At 37.9% G+C, this 16,300-nt stretch overlaps 1 protein-coding gene across 2 annotated transcripts in view; it reads right to left on the bottom strand.

The window, feature by feature from the left end:
* KCNIP4 (potassium voltage-gated channel interacting protein 4) overlaps nucleotides 1-16,300 on the bottom strand; it is a 226,810-nt gene that overhangs the window by 10,350 nt on the left and 200,160 nt on the right. For both annotated transcript variants that reach the window (XM_047856305.1, XM_047856306.1), the window contains exon 4: nucleotides 14,105-14,175. In XM_047856305.1, the coding sequence (XP_047712261.1) occupies nucleotides 14,105-14,175 (71 nt within the window). The remainder of the gene's footprint in view (nucleotides 1-14,104; nucleotides 14,176-16,300) is intronic.

Raw genomic sequence — 16,300 nt, 5'->3', positions numbered from 1 at the left:
CCGTTGTTTGTGTTCCTGGTAAGCCCCTAATTTCCATTTGGTGCTCCATCCAATTCCGCATTAGTACTCTCCACCTCTGGCTCTAGTGATGGAGCTATGACCTGGGCAGAGTCAGAAGGCACAGATGAGCCCTTTGGTCAAGGCAGTGGGATCTGTGGGTGGCATGCAAATGAACCCAGTCCACATCTGCTCGACATGAACAAGCCTGGAGTCAAGGAGCTGTTGGCATCTTCTTGTGATGACAAGAGAGCGCACCCTCAGTTGTAGCCAGCCCTATCTCTGGATTCTTTCTTTGAGCCCCAAAAGTCATCATATTGTTTTTGCTAGTGTGTGATTTTCTATTATTTGTCAACAAAAATATCCTGATTCATAGGCTGACACCTGATTTACATCTTCTTTTTAAGTACTGTGTATCCCCAAACTACTTACATTAAAAGATGGCCGTGGACCTTGAGCACTTTTCTACTATCTTGCAAGAGAATATCAATAAACAGTCATTTCAAACAGGAATGATTCCTTATTTGTGGAAAAGGAAAATGAGAAACTCAATGAGTCTTAATGTGGTTTTTGCTCCATGCTTTTCTGAATGGTAATTGAAATCTGCCGAGCAGGAGTCACAAGGCTTAAAAAAAAAACAACTCTCAGAGTACTTTGCATAATTACCTTTTATCTGTGAAAAACGGTTGCATCTGTTCCCTAATGCACGAAAATGATTGATACTGAATTCTGTTTTCCATTCTTTTAGGATCAAAGCAAAAGAAGGAAGAAGGGCATAAAGATTTGACTTCATAATATCCCATCTTGTTCAGTAGTAAGCTTTTAGGTATCTATCCAATTTTTGCTTAGTACATTAATTTTTTACGATGACAGGGACACTAGTCTTCCTCTGTTGGAGGAGGTCATCAAAGGATGCAAACACCAGTTGACCCACGAGCTGGCCTGGGCAATCCGAGGCTCTCACCCCTCCCCTGTCCTTGTGATAGATGGTCTGTCCACCATTTCTGGACAAGGAACCACTTCAAGTATGCAGCCTTGAGAAGTAAGATCTTATTGAGACCATCTGGACTGTATATGTGACTGAATCCAATTAAGGTCTCCATAAAAATTGTTGAGATTCTGGTGGGCAGTACAGAGATTTACTTGTCTTGTGTTTGCCCAAGACAGGCCTCATAGGTAAGTTCCTTGCTTATCACACCTGCCACCTACCATTCTAGGGTGGCCTGCCTCTTTCCTCAGTCCTTCCTTATTCTCTGAGTACAGGGGGCCAGTTTGGAATTTCACCAGAGTAACTACTGAGGTTGCAAACCAACATCCTGCCCCTCCTGCCTGGTGACCAAAGAGCATCATGGCTTATAATCATGCATGTGGGGGTATTTGCAACAAACAGTCCTGTTTATAGTTGGGAAAACAACATTAAATGATGTATGACAGGTTTAAAATGTTAACTAGTCAGTGACAGATCCAGTACAGAAAATCATACATGTCTTTGGTATATTTCCTATTTTATGCTTGCTTTTATATTTTCATGAAAATTTTAAAGGTTATTTATTTTCTATAGTATAACCTCTCTTGATTGGGGTTAAATTTCCACAGTAGTTGAGCTACTTTTTAAAATATTTAAAGGAACAAAATTTCAAGTATTACATAAAGTTTGTGTTTGTTTGGAACTAATAAAAGGTATCAATATGTCTAAAAAATAACAAGTAAATTTTCCAAGATTTGTGGTCTGACTTTATCTCACAGAAGGGATAATACACTTACCTTGTTTGATATACAATATTGTGTATTTAGGTAATTTAATATTTTCAAAGGTGATGATAGACACATTCAATTAAGTTAGAAGAAAGTTCTTTGGTATGGCCTCATTAAAGGCCATTAACAAATTTTTAACCAAAAATAATAAATATAAATATATAACAAATGTATACATAAATATAATGCCTGATTTGTGTAACAAATTACAGAAAACTGTTCTGAAGAAAATTGTGATCACCACATCATCCTATCACCTATTCAAAATGAACATTTCCATTTTTTGATGCACCCCTCAGCAGATATGGTCATATGGTGTGTATATAATTCCGTATGCCTCACTTAAAATTACAAGGGTTTTCCCACATCACTGAAATTCATTGTGACATCATTTAAATAGCTACATATTAGATGGAACCATATGAAATTGCTGATAATTTTTGTTGTATTTGTCAAGAATAATAATTTCATATGGTTTAATCTAATAATACTATCACAGTGGCTTTTGAACATTTTGGACCCCAAATCACAATAATTGTATTTTAAATGGCAACCTAGTACACACACACACACACACACACACACCCAGAAAGTAATTATTTCCATATCTCTTCTATTAATTTTTTAAATGCTCATGTTATTAATCTCTAAATTAATTTTACCACCTACTAATGATCGCAGTCTGGAGTTTGAAACACTGCTTTGTCATATGGATATATTGTAATTTACTTACCCATACTTTCTATTGTTGGCTATGTAAATTAATTAATTTTTTCTCTATTATAAATGATGCTATGTAAGCATTGTTTTGTAACTATTTCCCATCATTCTGACGTATTTCCTTAGGAAAGGAGTAGAAGTCCTGGGTCCTGGGAACACTGAAATTCAATAGTAATAATGACTACAGTTTATTGATGTGTACGGGATATTATGTTAGGAAATTTCTGTGCATTATTTCATGTCAGCCTCATGCAACCACAGGGAGTAGGTATTGTCTTTAAATTAGAGACAGAGACTCAGAGAAAACAAGTGACTGAGCCAAGGCATACAGCCAGTGAGCAGGGAGCTGAAAATCAAACCCAGAACTCTGACTCAATGCCCAGGCCTCATTTGGACTAGAACTGAAGCAACGGGCTGTGTTTATACAGAACAGTATGATATAAACATATGTCATATCTCTTGGTACTATATGATATAATTGTGGGGTGATGTGAAATAGTGACTCATACGGATTACAATTCAATTGCTTACTAATAACATTTGTAGAACATTTGGAGGTGCCAGGAATTCATAATTCTTACTATAAAATTGCTGCATAAATGAATTAGAAAATAGCCTTAGCTTCTTTTATAAAACAAGTGTGTCAGGATACAAATACATGTATGTGACTATGAGCAGCTCTAAGAAGATCAGCTAAGAAGCCCAAGAGTGACATGTCCAGGAGTCCAGAAGCCCAGGAGTGACTGAAACAGACTGAGAGAGATCAATTCTCAGAGACTGACTAGATGTCAACTGGGTTCACCAACATTAACTGACTGTTCTTTTTAGATGAGAAGAGATTTCTGGAGCTTCCATAGTGGTTGGAGTGTTAAAGTTAGAGGTAAATTCAGGACTGGGGCAGGAAAGATGTAAGATGAGCCCAGAGCATCTCATAGTGCCAGAAAATAAGGACTTGATGGAAGAAACAAGAAAGAAATACAATCACAATGATGGGAGTATGTCGAAGGGACACAGGAGTCAACTGTAAAAGCTCCCAGTTGCCAAACTGTAACAACTTGAGCAAGAAAGTAAATAGGTTTCACTGGATTATAACTCAAAATCCAAAATAAATATCCAAGATACAAAATATTCCATATTGGTATAAGTGACTTATTGAATAAATTCATAAAAGGAGAAGAAGAGATAAATATCTCATGAAGAATTCCAAGTAAATTATGTAGAAATTCTATCCTCAAGGAAGTGGAGCATAACTCCCCATCCTAAAATATGGGCTGTGCATAATAACTTTCTTCCAGAGTATGGTTTGGAAAGAGGGAAAAGAGAGTAACTTTAGGGTTGCCTGGGTGACTCAGTTGGTTTAATGTCTGACTCGACTTCAGCTCAGGTCTTCCCTGCATCTGGCTCCAAGCTGATAGGGAGCATCCTGCATGGGATTCTCTCCCTTTCCCTTTGGCCCTCCCCTCCCTCAAAATAAATAAATAAACTTAAAAAAGAAAGAGTAACTTTACAGTAGGGAATGACCAGCCCTACTTCAACCAGGTGGTCAAGGTGGAAGTCAACAGCCATAACTCATGTCGATACTAGGCACTCTTGCTTTTATGTGATAAAGTATGGCACTTTACTTCTGTGGACTTTTTGCCCAGAACAGACATCCCCAGTCTAATTATGAGAAAAAACATCAAGGAAATCTGATACTCTACAAAACACCTGACGCATACTCCTCAAAACTGTCAAGATGATCAAAAATAAGAACTGTCTGAGGAATTGTCACATCCAAGAGAAGCCTAAGGAGACATAGTGGCTAAATGTAATATGGTATTCTACATAGGATGGTGGAACAACAAAAGGGCATTAGGTAAAAACTACAGTCATCTGAAGAAAGCATGGACTTTAGTTAATAATGCATCAATATTAGATAATTGTAGCAAGTATACCATTTTAATGTATGACACTAATGATAGGGGAAACTGGGTGTGAGGTATATGAGAACTCTCTGTACTTTCTTTGCAATTTTTCTGTAAATGTAAACTGGTCTAAATGAATTACATTCATTATTTAAAGAATGAATTTTAAGAACGAGACCTGACCTCTAGTCTCTCAGATAAAGATATTTATTGTATGCATTTCTTGCCTGTCTTATAAGCATCTTCTGTTACCCCAGGTTTCATTAAACATTATAGCCTGTGCTATGAGGGGTTTAAGGGACACGCCCTTGGGGCCCACAGGGAGTGGTAAGCAAATACATGAAGAGCTGGGTACCCCATAGAAAGCCTAGGCAAGACTAAAGGGAAAGAGCAGGCCAGAATGATGGGTGACCAGCAAAAGTTAGGACACATGCAGCCTGGTCACATTCCCTGGGAATCAACAAAAAGGTTGCATAGGTCAAAGGTGCCCAGGTCAAAGGTATGGGTGGACCCTCATAATGAGAATGGTTGGATTTTTTTTTATTACTGTGCAATATTGATGTTTATTTTAATCCTTTCTATCTTGTAACTTTCATTCTTGCAAGTGCCTGCAAGGTAGACACTACAGAATGAAGGTAAAGGCTCACTGTTATTATCTGGTAACAAAGATTATTGATAAAACCTGTTTATCTTCTGCCTTCTTATTCTTGTCCAAATGTACTATCTCTGTGATAGTCACATGCTTGTCTTAGCCACTTCAGTACACACAAAGATAGTATTCACTGTCAGTCATGTCATCTTTAAATATAAAGAAAAATACCATTGATTGATTGATTGATTTAAATAATTTATTGTCAAGTTAGCTAACATACAGTGTATACAGTGTAGTCTGGCTTTGGGAATAGATTCCCGTGATTCATCCCTTACATACACCCAGTGCTCATCCCAACAAGTGCCCTCCTCAGTGCCCATCACCCATTTTTCCTGCCCCTCCCCCATCAACCCTCAGTTTGTTCTCTGTATTTAAGAGTCTCTTATGGTTTGCCTCCCTGTCTGTAACTCATTTTTCTTTCCTTTCCCCTATGGTCTTCTGTTAAGTTTCTCAAATTCCACATATGGGTGAAAACATATGATATCTGTCTTTGTCTGACTGACTCATTTCATTTAGCAGAAGGCCATCCAGTTCCAACCACATTGTTGCCAATGTCAAGATTGCATTCTTTTGTGAAGAAATGGGCAGAAGACACGAATAGACACTTTTCCAAAGAAGACATCTAGATGGCTAACAGACACATGAAAAGATGCTCAATATCGCTCATCATCAGGGAAATACAAATCAAAACCACACTGAGATACTACCTCGCACCGGTCAGAGTGGCTAAAATTAACAACTCAGGAAAAAACAGATGTTAGCAAGGATATGGAGAAAGGGGAACACTCTTGCACTGTTGGTGGGAATGCAAACTAGTGCAGCCATTATGGAAAATAGTGTGAAGGTTTTTCAAAACGTTAAAAATAGAATTACCATATTACCCAGCAATGGCACTACTAGGAATTTATCAAAAAGATACAAGATTGATGATTTATATGGTACATGTCCCCCAATGTTTACAGAAGTGCTGTCAACAATAGCCAAGTTGTGGAAAGAGCCCAAATGCCCATCAATTGATGAATGGATAAAGAAGATGTGGTGTGTACACACACACACACACACACACACACACTGGAATGCTACTTGGCAATGAAAAAGAACAGTTGGAGTCTATGAAAATGGGAGAGTATAAGCACCATGAGGACAAAAATTCATGTCTTCTGTTCATTGTTGTGTCTCCAGCACCCCGAAGAGTGTTTGGCACATAGTAATGCTCAATAAATATCTGTTAAATGAATAAATGAAATGAGAAAACTTCCGAAGCCACCTTTCCCTCCCCTTCTAATAGCTCCCTGGAATGGGCAATAGACAAGAACAGAATTATGTGTACAGGTTGTGCAAGTGTGTGTGTATGTGTTGAGAGATGAAGGATAAAACCTTAATAAATGTGATGAAATCAGAATTCTATACCTTTTGGTAACACTGCCTACATAATTCTCACTGACATCTGACATCTCAAAAGAGCCTAGCTATTTAATTTTGACAAAATGACTCATCCCAGAATGAAAGTTTTCCTATAACCATAAATGATATATTGGGAAAAATATTTTTTTCTCATCACTGTGAATGACAAAGATTACTTTTTAGGTTTATAATGTCTACGGAAGGTGTCACTCATATTTTATTCAGTATGAATTGGATTGTCAGTGAATGATATTTTCTTGAAGCTTTGAACTGTATCTCTGGTGTCAAATCATCAGTCACCTGCAGGAAGCTATTCCAGAATTGTTCCAAAGGAAACATATCGTTTAACCCAGCCTCAATAATTCAAGTAAACTTGCCATTTGGGGCATGCTCAGAGGATTGCATTGCCCTGATGGTGATAATGTTCTATAGAAGGTAATTATTGAAATGGTGGTAAAGACTCAGGGTTGATTGTGTAGTCAACAATTGTGTCAGTAATCAATGATTTTTGTGAATGGGATGGATTGACTGGTAATTATAAAAGTTGGTGATAATATTCAGTAATCAGATCATAAAATGCCATCTTAGATGTCATCCAGCAGACATTCTGGCTCAGTACGTCAAGAGAAGTAGTCTATTATAATTGTTAAGAATGGGGGTTGGAGAACTATGGCCCAGGAGGTCAAATAGGCTCACCACCTGATTTTGTAAATAAAGTTTTATTGGAACATAGCTATGCCCATTTACGTAGGACTTTTCTATGTCTGCTTTTGTGCTACAACAGCAGACTTGAGTAGATACAATAGAGACTGTATGGCCTGCAAAGCCAAAGTATTTACTATCTGGCCCTTTACAAAGGGCCTGATCCCTGGTTGAAACCATAGGTTTTAGAGACTTAGGCAGATCTGTGGTCCAATCTAGGTCCTGCCTTTTAGGAACTGAATGAATTTGGACAAGTCACTTAACGTCTTTGAGTTTGGGGTTTCTCATCTCTACCATGTGGTCAGTAATACTGGCCCTTTATTTTTCACCTGCAATTCATCTCCGCCCTCGAAATTTTTTTTTTTATAAACTAAAAAAGAAAAATAATTATTGTAAAGACAGAGGGAGGTGGTAAATTTTGGTGCCAAAATTCATTTGGTGACAAAACCTGAAGTGAACTGACATAAAACTATTTCTAATCTATTTCTAATTATCTACCTATCATCGAAAAATCTATGTACCCATCACCTAATCAGTCTATATCATATTAATCAGAGGACACTAACAGATATATCAGTACTTCCAAATCTTAGTGGCTTAGCACCTTATCATCTCACTTGTCACTCACACACAGTGAAATAAAGAGGAGAGGGGGCTCTGTTCCATGCAGTCCTTCTGAGATCTGAGCTCCTTCCCCTTTGTTGCAAAGCCAACTGAAATATGTGACCTCATAGTCCCCACAGATGGGAAAAGAGGAAGGCGATGTGGTCACTTCCACCCATATCCCATTGTTAAAATCTCAGTCATGGCTCCACCTACTTGGAGGACAGCCTGGGATTGTGGCCTACCGGTGTGATCAGAAGCACATGGACTTTGGTCGTCAGTAGCAGTCTCTGCCATGTTTATCATTTATCATATTTTCGCTGCACAAACATTACACATGTGATTATAGCACCCTGCAGACCCTGCTGGAGACATTAAATAATATGGAACAGTATATGCCTGGCATTACCTGACTAAATCTGAAAGGCTCCGAATGATAAAACTCAGCTGGCTTTGAGGATTTCAGATGACGGACTGGAGATCTACATGATACCTCTCTGCTAGGACAGCATAGTTGCTAAGAGATGCATTCTGGGACCAGATTGCCTTGATTTTGAATCCTGGCTCTCCTACTTTCTAGCTGTGTGACCTTGGGCAGGCTGCTTAACTTCTTTGTTCATCCCTTTCCTCATATGCTAAAAAAGGAGATAATAATACCTATGAAAATGAAGTTAGTATATGTAACACAGCCAGCACAGTTGCCTGACTTATATAAGCTCAAATGAGTTCTAAGCAAGAGTCAGTTATTATTACTATATGCAGCTATTATTATTGTTAATGCCATTTTTAAATAGTATAGTAACTGACACACGGTAAGTGCTTATCATATAATTAGCTGTGGAACGATCTTTCGTAGCATCATGGAAAGAACAACCGTCTACCTTTGATTGAATATGTTCAATGACATGATTATTGTTTAACAAGATGACCAGTGTAATTATTAATTAATTGGCTTTGTTAGAAAAATTTCCTGTGTAATAACTGCTATGGCTAACATCTAATAAATATAGAGCATGAATTTGGTGCCAGGCACTAAGCCAAGCCCTTTACTGACATTATTACTTTTTCATGTTCATACTCCCCTATAAAGTAGCTTTGCTTGCTGGTATTTGACAGAGATGAACACTAAGGCCTACAGAGTTTATTTTACTTATTTATTTATTTTAAAAATATTTATCTTGAAAGAGAGAGGGAGAGAGAGAGAACACAAGCGGGAAATGGGTAGAGAGAGAGGGAGACAGAGAATCCCAGCTGCACGCTGTCAGCACAGAGACTGATGAGGGGCTCAAACTCACAAACCTTGAGACCATGACCTGAGCTGAAGCCGAGAGTTGGACACGTAACCAACTGAGCCACCTAGGTGCCCCAAGGCCCAGAGAGTTTAAACACTCAGCCTGGGATCTGACAGCCACTGAATGGCAAAAAGAGGATTGGACCAATTCACAGCTAGGTCCAGATGCTATCCCCCTCCCACATCTCATTCACTCTGTCCTTTGGGTTTAAGCAAATTCAGTAGAAAACTTCTTTTCTCTTTATTACAGAATCAGAATGGTCTCTGCTCTGCCTCCCAGAATGCCACTGCTACTCAAAATACATTCATTGCTGAATCATTTCTGTTGTCTAGAGACTTTCCAGGTAGCTGATCAATTGAAGAAAAATAATTACAATAGCCTGGTGTTAAATTTGATTTTGGTTTAACATTTATTGATTCAGCCATTAGTTTGTTCTTAAAGGAAAAGACATATTACCAACACACTTATAATATATATTCATTGCAACTAATTTCCAAATTATAATCAACATTCATCACAATTACCAGCATTTTACATAAATATTATAATAGCAATGTTGTGCACAGTCCCATATCATTAACACCAGACTAAATTTACATGTGAAATTGGATACAACATGCTATAGGTAATTGATTGTACATTTCTGATATGTAAGTAACTTTGAGTAATGAAATCGTTAGTATTTTTTGCCCTACTCAGTTTTTGCAAACTCATTTTGATTTCATTAGGTGAGCGGGAGCCATTGCCTTCTATATTATCGCTAAACTAAGGCTGCACCAGAATGAATCTTGGTGAAGTGTCGCAAATGCTAACACGAGATTATCATGGGGTGATCCTAAGCTGCCATCCACGGAAGAAATGTTACAGACGCTGTCCATGACATTGTCACATGTCTCCCACATGCTCAGCTACTGCTGTCTTCTACTCTTCTCCTGGTTGTGATATTTCTTGGTTAAGTTACAATAGATGACATGTTGAGTTTCCTGGCCCAGGGTCTTCATTCTTGGTGCACTCAGTTTAGCACAAGTACCTAGTATTATTTGAGGAGGCACTTTGCTCCCCTGAGAACTCTGCCCCTGACTCCATTGACTGAGTGCTATCTCTGAAGGCGGTGCTTTCTTCTTTCATCCTGATTCCACAAAGTCCTTGCTCCCAGATAGCTGGCGATGCCCACATTGACTTTCCCCCTTCTAAACATGACAGATTTTGTTGAAATGTAAGTCTACCAATTTTATTTTGGTATCTCTTGAACTCATCTCTTCCTTATCTCCAATGCCTTAACTGTAGTTTGGGCTTACATCAGCTCCAGCCAGGATTCTTGGATTATAGAGCTAAGTGAACTTCTTGTTTCTGGGAACATAGCCCTGATCCCGTAACTTCGCAGCTGAAAATTCCTCAAGGACTCCTCACCTCCCACAAGAGAATCCAGCCTCCTTAGCCTCCTGCCTCTGCCTCCTCATCCAGTTTTCCTTTTTGGGCCTTTTCCTTTGTATTCTAACTTCTAGGTGATTTACAGTTGCTTCCCCTTCATTCCCAGGCCTCTGTCTCTGCCTCTGCCTTACTCCCTGCTTCTTCCCATTCTGAGCCCTTATTCTATTAACCAGCTTGTGCTTGTCCTTTACACCTGATTCATCAAGTCCACAGCCAGGCTTCCTTGACACAGCCTTATCAGTAACTTTCCTTATTGATTTCATTCATCACCTGCTTTCCTTTAACATGGCACTCACTGAAAATTTCTGCTCATATGTAAGATGCACCGCCCTCTACTCCCCAAAAGTGTACCACTCCCAATTACCTTGTTTCTGTTATATATATTAATGATTTTCCATCCAATTCCAATGTAGGTGTGTGTGTGTGTGTGTGTGTGTGCAATTTCTCCATACCACCAAACAATTCTTTAACACCAGCTGGGTGTCCTACTACGTGACTCAATTCTGACCCTTTCTACCTGGAGATATAACCAGATCCCACAGGTTAAGGGCTCAGTCCTACAAGACTGACCTCCCCCCCAGTTCAGATGCTAAATGCAAGTCCAGGTGTCATCTGTGCTTCTGACTGATGGTGTTTGGAAAAGATAAACAAAACTGACAAACTCATAGCCAGGTTAAGAAAAAAAGAGAAAGACTCAATACAAAAAATCAGAAATGAAAGGGGAAACATTACAACGAATGCTACAGAAATGAAAAGAATCATAAGAGACTACTATGAACAGTAGACTGGATGGCCTAGAAAAAATGGATAAGCTCCTAGAAACATACAACTTGCTAAGACTGAATCATAAGAAATAGAAAGTCTGAACAGACCTATAACAAGGAGATTGATCAGTAATCAAAAATCTCTCAACAAAGAAAAACCCAGGACCACATGGCTAAACTGGTCAATTCTGCCAGACATTTAAAGAACTAATACCAGTCCTTTTCAAACTTTCCAAAAAATTGAAGAGGAAGGAATATTTCCAAACTCATTTATGTGGCCAGCAGTACCCTGGAACCAAAACTGGACAAAGATATCACAAGAAAAGAAAACTACAGGCCAATATTCTTGATAAATATACATGCAAAATCATCAACAAATTCTAGCAAACTGAATCTAACAGCATATTAAAAGGATCATACAACATGTCCAAATAATATTTATCCCTTGGATGGAAAGATGGTTCAACATATAAAAGTCAGTTAATGTGATATAACACAGTAACGGAATAAAAAGGAAAATCACACGATCATCTCAATAGATGCAGAAAAAGCATCTGACAAATTTTAACCCTCTTTCATCATAAAAAGAAAAAAAAAAACCTCTCAATGAACCAGGAATAGAAGGAAAGTATCTCCATATAATAAATAAATGTATGACAAGCCCAGAGCTAACATAACGCTCAATGATGAAAAACTGAAAGCTTTCCTCCTGAGATCAGGAGCAAAGGAAGGATGTCCAATATTGACACTTCTATTCAGTATAGTATTGGAAGCCCTAGCCACAGAAATTAGGCAAAAAAAAAAAAAAAAAAAAAAAAAAAAGAAATCGGATGACTTGATATTATATAAAGAAAATCCTAAAGATCACACTAAAAAACTTTTAGAACTAATAAATTCAGTAAAGTTGCAAGATACAAAACACATACAAAAATAAGTTGTGTTTCTATACACCAACAATTTCTGAGGAGGAAATTAGGAACAATCTCATTTATAATAGCATCGAAAAGAATCAAAAAGAATATAATAAAAAAATAGGAAATAATAGAATAAGCTTAATTTTGTGAAAATATTCATACTACCCAAAGTTATATGCAGATTCAATGCAACCCTATCAAAATACCAAGTGGTACTTTTTACAGAAATAGAAATAAACAATTCATATGGGACCACAAAAGACCATAAATATCCAAATCAATACTAAGAAAGAACAGGGCTGGAGGCATCACAATTCCTGATTTCAAAGTATGTTACAAAGTTATACTAATGAAAACAGTATGGTACTGGCACAGAGACAGACATATAGACCAAGGAACAGAATAGGAAGCTTAGAAATACATCCATGGGTACACAGTCAACGGATAATTGACAGGGTGCGAAGAATACACAATGGGGAAAGGAAAGCGTAGTTTCTTCAACAAATAGTATTAGGAAAACTGAATATCCACACTGAAAAAAATGAAATTCCATCCTTACCCAATCCTATACACAATGATCAATTCAAAATGGACTGAGGACTTAAACATAAGACCTGAAACCATAAAACCCATAGAAGTAATAAACACAGTGGAAAGATTTCATGTTATTGGTCTTGGCAATGATTTCATGACTATGATTCTAAAAGCACAGGCAAAAAAAGTAAATAAACAAGTGATATGACATCAAACTAAAAGCTTCTGAGCCTCAAAGGAAACAATCAATGGACCGAAAAAGCAACATACACAATGAGAGAAAATATTTGGAAACCATGTATCTGATAAAGGGTTATCGCCAAAATATATAAGAATCTATTCCTTCATCTCTAGTAAGCATCTAACAACCCAGTAAAAAAATGGGCTGAAGATTTGAACATACATTTCTCTGAAGATATACAGATGGCCACCAGGTATGTGAAAGAATGCCTACCATCACCAATCATCAGGGAAATGCGAATAAAAAACACAATGAGATATCACCTCACACCTATCAGGACGGCTATTATCAAACAAATGAAAGACAAGAGGTGTTGATGAGGATGTGGAGAAATCAGAACACTTACATACTCTTGGTGGGAATGCACAGCTGCGAAGCCACTATATGGAAACCAGTATGGTGATTCCTCAAAAAATTAAAAATATAAATGCCATGCAATCCCACTTCTGGGTATTTACCCAAAAGTATTGATATCAAGATCTTGAAGAGATACTAGAGTCCCATAGTCATTGTGGTTCTATTCACGATAGCCAAGATGTGGAAGCAACATACATGTCCGTAGATGAATGAATAGATAAAGAAAATGTGGTTTATACATGCAATGAAATGTATTATCCTTAAAAAGAAAAAAAGTCTGTAGTATGCAACAACATGGATGAAACTGGGGTCATGCTGAGTGAAAGAAGCCATCACAGAAAGACAAATATTGTATGAATCCACTTATATGAGGTATCTAAAATAGTCAAATTCATAGAATGGAAGAGCGGAATGGTGGTTGCCAGGGACTAAGACAGGGGGAAATGGGGAGTTACTTGCTGACTGACATAAAGTTTCAGTTAAGCAAAATGAATAAGTTCTAGAGATCTGCTGTACAACATTGTACCTATAGTCAACAATAATGTAATATACTCTTAAAATTTTGTTCAGAGGATAGATCTCATGCTCAATATTTTATAATAATAATAATAATAATAAATAGAAGTCTCAAAAAGCAAAAAAAGTTATTAAACCACCAAATTCAAAATTTCCCAGGAAATAAGACCAAATTTCTTTCAGTGTGTCTAAAGTCAAATCATATACATATATATACATATATATATTCATATATACATTATATATATACATACATATATATATGTGTGTGTGTGTGTGTATGTATATATATATATATATATAAATTCTAAGACTTACCTCAAAACTCACAGCTCCATTGTGGTCCGTATCAAATGCATTAAACAGAAAATGCGCGTATGTTGTAGAGTCTGAAATGTTGAAAAGGGAGTATCGTTAATGCAGCAAGCACTTCAATATCCTACAGAAGACTGGCCTAGCATGCCCAAGGCTCCTTCTATTTGGAAAAATTTGCTCTGTCTCCTCTACTTGTGCTTTCTTCCCAGCTGCCCACCTTCTTCCAGTAGCGGATTGTGATTTGAGATTCATGGGAGTCAGCTCTCCACCACTCAGGGCACTGATGATACACATTCTCTGTAAGTCTCTGGCTGAAAATGCTCTGAACACATGGGAGTCTTGGGTGTATTCCCGGCACTAAGATGAGTAGGTGGTGTGAGGGCGAAGGGAGATGTGTCTGAAAATTGTTAAGTGCTCGTCAGGGGCTACGTCTACAAGTAAAATGATAAAGATACTAATAGTGAGACGCACGTGAGTTGGTATTTTTAGTGTTGTTATTGTGAATGTGTTCATCAGTTTTACAACTCAGATAAAGAAGGGACTCAGAGAGGTTGAGAAACTCGCCTAATATCAGGCAGTCGATTAAGGAGCAACGTGAGACACAACCGAGTCCTTCTGACTGGAAAATCAGGCTAACCCATGGCCAGTGAAGTGTCCTGATGAACTGGGCGGTTTCTGTGGCCACCGTGGGAGTGAGTGGTGCTGAGGGGCCCTGGGCCCTGGGTGGGATTCACGGCTCTGGGACAGTCAGTCCCCCCAGCACCTCACAAGGTTGCCTGACAACTCTGAAGTACTCTGAAATCCAGTGTTTCCACTTAGCTTGCTTCTAGTGGGTTTTCCGTCTAATTTTTCCTTCTTCCCCTTCTACTTTTTCTCTGTTGTCTCCCTTCAGAGCTTTCTGCTGTTCGTGGTAAAATTATATTTTTTCTTACTGTTTTCTTTTCTTAGTGCAGTTTTAATTTTTCAGTGCTTCTGTGTTTGACCCTTGATCAAATTTACTTGATTATTTTAAATGTTTCATCTCATGGTTTTAGCTTTTCCCTTAACCTTTTTTATATTAAAAAAAAAAAGTTGTAACCTTTAAGCTCATTGGCTCTAGCTTTTTTATCTTCTGTTTAAAATCTCCACTCTTTCTATTTTATAACTTCTAACCTTTATTTTTACTGGGCTTGAACAAAACTTCTATTCACCTTTTCCTTTATAAATTGCTTTTCTAAAAGCAGGTCTCAAGCACCCATGGCCCACTTATGGATGGTTTATCGTGAATGCTTCACCCAGCGGTAAATGCTATGGAAGCTCATATCTTTCATAAGGTAGACGGTACACTGCCTCAGTTTCTCAAAATGATGGTGGCGTTTTCTTTTGCCTCTTACCTTTAAACACAATACGAAAAACCACTTATTTTAGAACATATGAATCATCAACACAGTTTTCTATGAACTAAGCCAGGACCAAAAATTGGTTCTAAATAGTATGTCCCATCATTGTATCTCGAGTGGATATTCACATAGTATTGATGAGTTGCAGAAAGAAATCCTTTTGAATATGGATTATAACCAAAGGTTCGGTTCTAATCAATTTAGTGCCATTGCTAGGAAGTTCCATGATAGAGTTATCAAGAACTGACAGCCCATTTTTTATTTACAAAGTTGTTTCGCTCTCCACGGTTCTTTGACACAGACTTCTTGAACTATTTAGTGTCCTATGGTGACACAAGTTGACAGGTGGTGTGTTAAACTTACTTTCGGGGGAGAGAGAAAGAGGTTCTGTATATTTTATAACGAGCTTCATTAAGCAGGTCTCCTGGTATCCTGTTTAGACAATCAGGGTAAATGCTTTTACCTTAGCAAGCAGAAGTCAACGTGAATAATGGTTCAAAACAAACGATGTTGGCAATTTTTTTTTAATTAAAAAAAGAAGCTATCATGAACATACAATTATTAGCCTTCTTCTTAAATGGGGTCACTCTAGCTTTAAAGCCTGACACGTGGGACATACAGTCTCGAGGTTTGCTCTGATGTGGTACAGGGGACTCCTTGTTCCTCTAAATGTACTTTGGCTGGTTTTCCAGCTCAGATATACCATGCAGACAGCAGTCATTACTACCGTAGTGAAGTCAGAGTGAAGTCAGGTTTGAATTTCAGGTCTCCCAAATATTAACCGCACGGCTTTGGGAAAGTTGTTTAACCTCTCTGGGAC

This window comes from Prionailurus viverrinus, chromosome B1 (assembly GCF_022837055.1).
Source record: "Prionailurus viverrinus isolate Anna chromosome B1, UM_Priviv_1.0, whole genome shotgun sequence".
Taxonomy (NCBI): domain Eukaryota; kingdom Metazoa; phylum Chordata; class Mammalia; order Carnivora; family Felidae; genus Prionailurus; species Prionailurus viverrinus.
This window is presented reverse-complemented; position numbering and strand designations above follow the sequence as displayed.